This window comes from Guillardia theta (assembly GCF_000315625.1).
Source record: "Guillardia theta CCMP2712 unplaced genomic scaffold GUITHscaffold_61, whole genome shotgun sequence".
Lineage (NCBI taxonomy): Eukaryota > Cryptophyceae > Pyrenomonadales > Geminigeraceae > Guillardia > Guillardia theta.
The window spans coordinates 87771-96048 of record NW_005434613.1 but is presented as its reverse complement, the minus strand read 5'-3'; the positions used below and the strand labels follow the sequence as shown (position 1 = coordinate 96048).

Sequence of the window (8278 nt, the reverse complement as noted above, 5' to 3'; positions counted from 1 at the left end):
GGGGGGGAAGGGAAGGGAATCGGGCTTATAACTTACCGCTGCTTCCTGAAGGGAGGATGTTCTAACCGCCTGCCGCAGCTTCGCTACCGCATGCAAGAGTTCAAGGCTGCTGTCGACCTGGAAGGAGCCACAGGATGAGAAGCAGGAGGAGACGGTTGCGACTGACCTTGTGCGAGGGCCCGCTACTAGAAGCATCGAGATCGAGGATGAAGCATGCTGTAATGGTACGGTCATGTCACCCGAAGGGAGGGGAAAGGGGAAGGGGAAGGGGAAGGGGAAGGGGAAGGGGAAGGGGAAGGGGGGAGAGGATGGGGAGGGAAGAGGTACAAGAAGGCAATGTAGAGGAGGAAGAGAAGAATGAGAAGGACAAGGTTGGAGCGATTGCAAGGGCAAGAGCATGAGAAAGAAGAAGAAAAACTCACAGAGAATAACTAGGGAGACCAGCTGGAATGCTGTGGATCTTGATAAGATAAAATCCATCGCCATCCCGCTTGCTTGATGTTGTCTCAGGTTGTTAACCGCGTTCAATGTTCCTCCATCTCCCGATTGTTCCAGGAAGCTACTCGTCCAACAAACCCTCCTGCTGTGATCGATATCAGAAATCAATCTCAAGCTCAAGTCTTACTTCCGACTGTTTACACTTCTGCTAATACCTCCAACTCAATATTCCAACCGCAATAATAGCGACCGCAACCTCACTCCTACATAGCACTACACTATGTTTTCCCTCGTCTCCCTTCTTATCGCCTCGCCTCACCTCTCTGCTTCTTTCGACTTGCCTAAACCAGCGTCTCTCCTCTCCTCTCCTCTCCTCTCCTCTCCTTCTCCTCTCCTCTCCTTCCCTCTCCTTCTCCTCTCCTCTCCTCTCCTCTCCTTCTCCTCTCCTCTCCTCTCCTGTCTCCTCCCATTCTGCGCTCTCCCGCCTGTTTCAGCAACATTGCCTGCCATCTTCTATTTCGGCTCGTTGGTGGTCTGAGAGGGGATGAGGCTCATCTCCATGAGAATAGGGTATGAGGGGGATGATGTGATTATGAGGATGAGAACAAACGGGACGAAAATGAGACGATGCTGTAGCAGGGGGCGAGAGCGAAGGGGAGGGGAGGGGAGGAGACGAGACGGGGAGGGGAGGGGAGGGGAGGGGAGGAGAGGAGAGAGTATGGGAAAGGATGGGACGTGCACAGCAGCGATCACAGGATGCTTGAAGTGGATTAGAAACTTTGATGAAGGGAGCGACAGACAGACAGGCAAATGCAGCTGAGAACAAACGAGGAGGGTAACATGGAAGGAACAGAAGTGAGGGAGGGACAGAGCAAGGGTGCTTTGCCTAGTATCCCTGCCAACGTTAGTCCATGCCACGCTGATTTGCTGCACAGGTTCACAATGGCTGCAAGTAGAAGTCACGAAATGGAAACTTTACGGTCAGGAAACGCAGCAAACGGAGGGCAGCAGACTGGGGACGACGAGGCCGTTGCTCGTGCTCTGCAGGAGGAGTATGACCGTGAGAACAGAGAGCTAGCTCAAGCGAGGATGCATGCGCCTCTCCCAGACTACCGACGAGCAGGTTACCAAGACCCGTCGTACTCGTCTCACGACCCCCCCACCATTGTTCATGTCGCTGCTCCTCCCCCCCCTCTGTCCTCCTGATCCCTCGCACACAGGTAGCCTGTTCAACCTGCAGGGACATCAACGCGATCCCTTTCTCCCCTGCCCCTATCGACTTTCGCTGCTGCCGCTGCGGTGAGTGCGCATGGAGGGTCAGTGCTGCAGGGGCTGATGGGCAAGACCCGCAGGCTTTCTCAATCGCTACCATCCTCCCCGCGCTCATCGCGCCTACTACGATCACGTCTGGCCGGCACCCGTGCTGTGCACTATCAGCTGAGAGGGTGTGCTGGGGGTAGTTGGGGATAGGCGATGTTTGTGCAACAGCTGGAGGTCGAGACGACGGGGAGAACAAGCGGGCGAGGTGAAGTGCCGTGTCAAAGACGATGCAGTCTCATAAGGAACCTCGTCAATGGTGTGTTAGTGTAGTCCATGGTGTGTAACGTAGTCAATGGTGTGCGTTTGAACGAGGTAGTTGTTTGCTATGGAAGAAAGAGCTGATCTGCCGGCGTGAGGAGAAACAACAACTGCTGCATGCTAACATGCAAACATTAAAAATCTTCATTTTGATTATCTAAGCTAAATTCATAGAGTTGAATATCTTCTCCCTTGTGCTGCCATGACGGCGAGAGAAGTTGAATATAAAGAGGTCGTAGCAAAGAAGAAGAGGAGGGAGGGAGGGAGGGAGGGAGAGAGAGAGAGAGTCGGGAAGGGGAGGGAGGGAGCAGTGGAGTGAGCTATGCATATCTCTCATCGACAGGCTGGATATCTCCTCCTGACACGCTCGCTGTATCTGCCTTGGCCGTGTCCTCAGTGAAGCACATCTCCTCCAGCGCGTCCATGCGAGTTGTGATCTCACTGATGCGACGGTCGAAGCAAGCGCGCAGCGAGTCATGCTCCGCTCTGATCAGCTGCTGAATAGCAACAAGAATGTCCCCGGAGCTTCCGTGACTCTGCGCCTCTTCCTGTGGTCCCCTGCCCTCCCAGGTCGGAACTATCTCTTCCTCATCGGGGATTGGCTTCTCCGCGATGACCTCAAACTTGCCACGTTGAGTGTCGTGCTTGCCGAAGATGGATGCAAACTTGAGCTTCTGAACCGTCTTGATCAGCAGGTCTCTCGTGCCATCCGTGTGAAGCATGTGGCACTTGGCCTTGCGGAAGAGATAGAACCAGCGGATGGCGACGGAGGTAGGAGGATCATCCGAAGCAGCCTGCTCCTCCCGCAGCTCCTTGAGGTCCTGCGTGAGAGCCTCGATCTCCTCGTGGATGTGTCCAGGGAATGACTGGAGCAGCCGCATGAAGTCTTCTTTCAAGATGTACATGCAGACTACAGATGTCAGAGCACAGAAGTCGACCTCCTGCCCGTGCTCTCCCCTCCATGTTGTCTCCCCGAGGAAGCTGTTCTCTCCGAAAAAGTCGCCAGCGTTGAGTGTGGAGACGATTGACCCGGAGGGCAGAACGACGCTGACGCTGCCGTGTGTGATGATGTAGAGACGGTCACAAGCGTCGTCCACCGTTGCGATGGGCATGAAGCTGCAGAAAGTGATGGGCTGAGCAAGAGAGAAGAGGTTGAGGAGGAACTGATCGCGGTGGATGTCCGCCAGGTCTCGGAGGAAGGGGATCCCATACAGCATCTCCTTGTGCAGGTGATCGAAGATGGGCATGCGGAGCTGAGGAGGGATGAGGGAGAGAGCTGCCTCCCGCTGGTTCCTCCTCATCTTCACCATATAGTCGAGATCCACCCACTCCAGCACGCGCCTGCTGACAGCCTTGGGGACGTTGGTAGACCGCAGGAAGTCCTTCACGTCATGGTGCACCTGGTCGCACTGCTTCTGCAGGCGGAACGCGTGCATGTGCGCGCTCTGAACCTCCGAGAGCATGGTGCCGAAGACCATGACGCCGGCGTACATGGCGATGATGGTGAAGAGCCTCTCAGCTGTGTTCTCAGGGGTGATGTCGCCGAAGCCAACTGTGGTGAAGATTGTGTTCATGAAGTAGATGGTGAGGACATACTTCTCGAGCAGGCCAGAATAGCAGTTGAGGTTGTAGTGGGAGAGGAAAAGACAAATCTCGTCCTGGCTGAAGGTCATCTCCTTGATAAGCCAGTAGATACAAGCACAACTGTGCACGAGCAGCGAGATTCCAGCGAGCATACTGAACATCCTCATCATGAACCCTGGCAGTTGAAAGAATTCCTCGATTGAGTCGAGGATGAGACGAATCTTCTTCATCCTGAACATCCTCGACAACTTCAGCAACCTGAGAGGTTTTATGCACCTCATGATTAGGAGGCTGTTCATGTTGACGCTGGTGCCGGAGCTTCCGCATTCTTTTACCGCGAAATATTCCACATACGAAGAAGGGATGGACGTGAATACATCAAAGATGAAGGCATGAGTGACGTAATTCCAAGCAACCGCCCCCAGTGAGTCTGCGTACACGCCTTGAATCTCAACCCCAGTGAAGAAAGTCAAAAAGATCTGGAAGACAAAGAAAGTGTCCACAAACATGTCGAAAGGCAGCGTGGGAGAGCTCCAGCAGTCAGGCGCATTCCAGAAGAAGCTGACAGTGACTTGCACTACAATGGCCGTGTAGAGCAGGAGGAGCGAAGAGACCAGAGAGACGGTGTAGTTGAAGGGAGACTCCGGGTGAATCAGTCGCGATGCTTTCAGATTCCCCTGACGATCTCCGATGCCTAGGAATCTCCAGAAGACATTGCTCTTGGAGGGAAAGTAGTCGTTCTTGGGAACTCCCGTAAAGCTCACGTTGCTCCTCCTCCTCACTGAAGAGCCGGAGCGCAAACCCGATCGGAACATCTCGATGGCTTTCGAGGTCGTCCGTTTGAGATCTCCATTGAGGCTGTTGCTTGAAGCGGAGCGTGGCAAGCTGCCTTGCGACCCTCTGTCATTCGATTTGAAACTGTCGAAAACATTCTTGCTTGAAAATTGGAATGCTCGACTCATTGCAAAAGATTATGATGGGACCCACGCCTTCAAAGTTTCACGGGCTCATCCCCCCACCCTCTAGTAAATGGCTGTTTCGGTTCAAACACTCAAGATTTTACGTGAAACACCTGAAGAAAAACGCAAATCAAAGAGCGATATCGAGAACTTCTATCATTACGACATCTACTTGGTATGCATCAAAGCCTGTCTCAGTAAGGACCCTGCATCCATCTGAATCCCATTCTCATCGTATTCCAGTAGAACTTCCTCCCATTCAAACTCATGCACGCACACTCCACTCATCCCCTCGCCGTCTGGTCCCCTTCCAACTCTTGGTCCGTGTCTTCTTACGGTGAACCTTCAACGCTCCTCCTCCCCCATCCATCCTATGCTAACTTCAACTTCATCTCTCACTGAATCCTTCACATGCTCTGTCCATCTCTGCCCCCCTGTGTTTCTAACAGCCTTCCCCTGTTGCCCTTCGTGCGGCATTACGATAAGGCGGCATTCAGGTCATGGACGCTACAACTATTTTTAGAAGGTTATAACATTTTTGCTTTTTATGGATAAAATTTGAAATTCTGAGGTAAATTTCAAAGTTTATGAGGAAAGTCTTGAAGGTTCCCACAAACCTCCTGAAGAAATTTTTCCGTTTCCTGTGGGGGTGGTGACCACTGAGTGGGTAGTCTATCCGATGACCCCACCGTTCCTATGACATGGAAGGCACAGATATGCGATTTGACATGGGTGGGGTACTAAAAAAAAACTAGGTTTCAGGGGTACGATGATTTGGGGTAGGTAGGGGTAGGGTGAAGAAGTCCTGGACTCCGTTGGCCTTGCTTTTCATAAAACAGGTTTTACAAAGATATTAGTTTTAAAACCTCTTGTCTGTAAAATTCAGCATTGGTACTGCTACCCCTTGTGGTAAACACTGTTCACCCACCCTCCCTTGGTACCACCCCCTGTAACCTATGGGTAAACCACCTAACCATGACGGGGATTTGATTCAGGACTGAGAGGGCGGAAGGGTGGGACCTGCTAGAACTAAAGTTTTAAAAGGGTATTTTGGGGCAAACACTCCCTTCGGATTGAGCCGATTGGGGGTGGTACACGGAACTTGCTAGGAGGGGTGGTTTGCAGTCCATAATATATAGTGAAGGTTACCGTAGGGTGATCATAGGGTACCAAATGATTTTCTTAGATTCGTGGGTAGGGTAGTGTCAGACTTGACAGGGGAGGGGGAGGGGGTCATGCTCGTGACTTGAGTAGTGGGGTGGGACTACTCTTGGAGCGGCAAAAGTACCTTCAGACCCCACCCTTTACCTCAAAAATACATATCGAAATAGGGGTGGGTAGGGAGGGGGTCATGTTGTGCAAACCGGATTCGGAATCATAGGGAGGTACGTGACTATATGAACGTGATAAAATTGAAAAGAGATCTTTTCAACTCGGTCCCGGCCAAGCACCGAAGCACGAATACGAATTTTCAAACCACTAGCTTGAATTTCAAGTTTTCTACAAACTTTTCACACGAAAAATTCCATACTAACCTTTTCAACGGATCGGTGCCTCGGAGCCTCGGAGTGCCTTGTGCGGCGGCCCATGACTCCGGGAGTGAACCCCCGGGCCCGGCCGGGCCGGCACCAGGCGGGGAATCTGCGGCAGCCCGGGCCGAGTCCGTCCGCTCAGAGCGAGCCTCGGAGTTGAGCACTGTGACTGAGCCGGCGGCCCCGGGCCGACGGCGGCCCCTCACTGCCATGAAACGGGCCGCCGGCTCCGCACCACTCAGGCTGATCACTGGCAGCCCGCAGCGGCGACTCCTGACTCACTCAGCGGCTCAGTCAGTGAGTCACAGTGACTCAGCTGGGGCCATCCGAAAGTGACACTGCAGTCCTACAAGCTACTTTTGATGTTTGCTGCTACTGAAACGAGTGCGTGACGGTGCCATGATCTTGAGTACTCAGCACAAGTTTGTTGTTTCGACTTCAGCTGCAACAAGACAGTTTTTGCTCAAGGCCGAATCGTAGCATAGAGGATGTGAAACCCAAGCATCCAGACATGAGAGGACCTTAGCAAGACGGCCAGGAAGGCCTCCTCCGAGGCTTCGTCAAACGTACCAGGCTACATTGCGATCTGATCGGACCCGACTGGCACGGCAGTGGAATGCGATCCATCGTACGGCCCCCACGAGTTTCTGAAATTGTACATCGGACGTCAGAAAGTCACACAAATTGAAGAGAATGTCAGCAGAGTTCCAAGTCAAGATACGATGAGACTGCGTCAAGTTCGCAGTTATGCTGAGTGTGCAATAACCGTTCTGGAAGGATTGTCCATTCTTGAAGAAGATTTTCATGCAGGGCTGTTAGATGTGCAGCAAGAGTTAAGGGAGATGCCTGGCGAGCGGATGCAGTGAAGAGATAGAGGATCAGCCTCCTGCCTGCCGGAAGTCGCCGGTCGCTGGACGTACTAGGACGCGAGATACAATCACACGTTATACAAGTACACCATCCTACAGGTCATGAAAGTACACCATCCTACAGGTTATACAAGTACACCATCCTACAGGTCATACAAGTACACCATCCTACAGGTTATACAAGTACACCATCCTACAGGTCATACAAGTACACCATCCTACAGGTCATACAAGTACACCATCCTACAGGTCATGAAAGTACACCATCCTACAGGTCATAAAAGTACACCATCCTACAGGTTATACAAGTACACCATCCTACAGGTCATGAAAGTACACCATCCTACAGGTTATACAAGTACACCATCCTACAGGTCATGAAAGTACACCATCCTACAGGTCATACAAGTACACCATCCTACAGGTTATACAAGTACACCATCCTACAGGTCATGAAAGTACACCATCCTACAGGTTATACAAGTACACCATCCTACAGGTCATACAAGTACACCATCCTACAGGTCATGAAAGTACACCATCCTACAGGTCATGAAAGTACACCATCCTACAGGTTATACAAGTGCACCATCCTACAGGTCATGAAAGTACACCATCCTACAGGTCATACAAGTACACCATCCTACAGGTCATGAAAGTACACCATCCTACAGGTCATACAAGTACATCATCCTACAGGTCATACAAGTACACCATCCTACAGGTCATACAAGTACACCATCCTACCTCTCAACAAGTTACAGCAGGGCAACAACATCCGATGATCTCCTTCCATGTCGTCTGCCTCCACTCCGACGACGACGACAATGACGACGACGAGCAAGCCGTGAACAGGCGGATCGGAGTCGGACGAGGATCCTTGCGGCTTGACCCGACGGGTCAGCTACAGAGCTTGTGCGAAGAGGGAGCAGCAGCAGTCGAAGGAGGAGAGAAGTGAAGTTGCGGTTCCTTTTTGCTTGTATGAAGCTACTGAAACCCTTCACAAGTCTCACTGTCGCGCTCTCACTGCCTCCAGCAGGAGCAGGAGCAACCGGGTAAGTTGGACTGCCCGCAAGGAAGTAGGAGGAGGATGCATGCAGGAGAAACTACTTGATGTGGGACCCTTGAAGCTTGGAGATGGCCATTGCTCGCTCAATCTCCCCCTGCTCCTCTCGTCAGCTCCTCTCGTCTCTCCTCCTCTCCTCTCCTCTCCTCTCTCCTCCTCTCCTCTCCTCTCCTCTCCTCTCCTCTCGTCTCTCCTCCTCTCCTCTCCCCTGTGCTGTGCAGTCCGCTCCTCTCCTCTCTCCTCCTCTCCTCT

General features: G+C 52.3%; 3 protein-coding genes across 3 annotated transcripts in view; 1 reads left to right on the top strand and 2 right to left on the bottom strand.

Annotated features, from left to right (window-relative positions):
* The window catches only part of GUITHDRAFT_142128 (hypothetical protein), a gene marked incomplete at both ends in the record, with an annotated part of 1522 nt that extends 1036 nt beyond the window's left edge, over positions 1-486 (bottom strand). Inside the window, 3 exons of the mRNA XM_005828121.1 lie at positions 37-117; positions 167-216; positions 423-486. Coding sequence (XP_005828178.1) covers positions 37-117; positions 167-216; positions 423-486 — 195 coding nt within the window. The remainder of the gene's footprint in view (positions 1-36; positions 118-166; positions 217-422) is intronic.
* Positions 487-1371: 885 nt separating this feature from the next.
* Positions 1372-2171, top strand: GUITHDRAFT_153882 (hypothetical protein). The gene is made up of 3 exons (XM_005828120.1): positions 1372-1611; positions 1659-1737; positions 1791-2171. Exons 1-3 carry the CDS (start codon positions 1381-1383, stop codon positions 1877-1879), a joined length of 399 nt encoding a protein of 132 aa, XP_005828177.1. The 5' UTR covers positions 1372-1380; the 3' UTR covers positions 1880-2171.
* A 165-nt stretch (positions 2172-2336) lies between these two features.
* Positions 2337-4415, bottom strand: GUITHDRAFT_112669 (hypothetical protein; the record flags this gene model as incomplete). The annotated part of the gene is made up of 1 exon (XM_005828119.1): positions 2337-4415. The coding sequence occupies one exon, from the start codon at positions 4413-4415 to the stop codon at positions 2337-2339; it is 2079 nt and encodes a 692-aa protein (XP_005828176.1).
* Between the last annotated feature and the right edge of the window lie 3863 nt (positions 4416-8278).

What these genes read in the sequence shown, in the direction of transcription:
- GUITHDRAFT_153882 (XM_005828120.1), top strand. Translation starts at nt 1,381, where the DNA reads ATGGCTGCAAGTAGAAGTCACGAAATGGAAACTTTACGGTCAGGAAAC. An exon ending in ACCCCCCCACCATTGTTCAT is followed by an intron (nt 1,612 to 1,658) that starts GTCGCTGCTCCT and finishes CCTCGCACACAG; the next exon opens with GTAGCCTGTTCAACCTGCAG. An exon ending in CTTTCGCTGCTGCCGCTGCG is followed by an intron (nt 1,738 to 1,790) that starts GTGAGTGCGCAT and finishes CAAGACCCGCAG; the next exon opens with GCTTTCTCAATCGCTACCAT.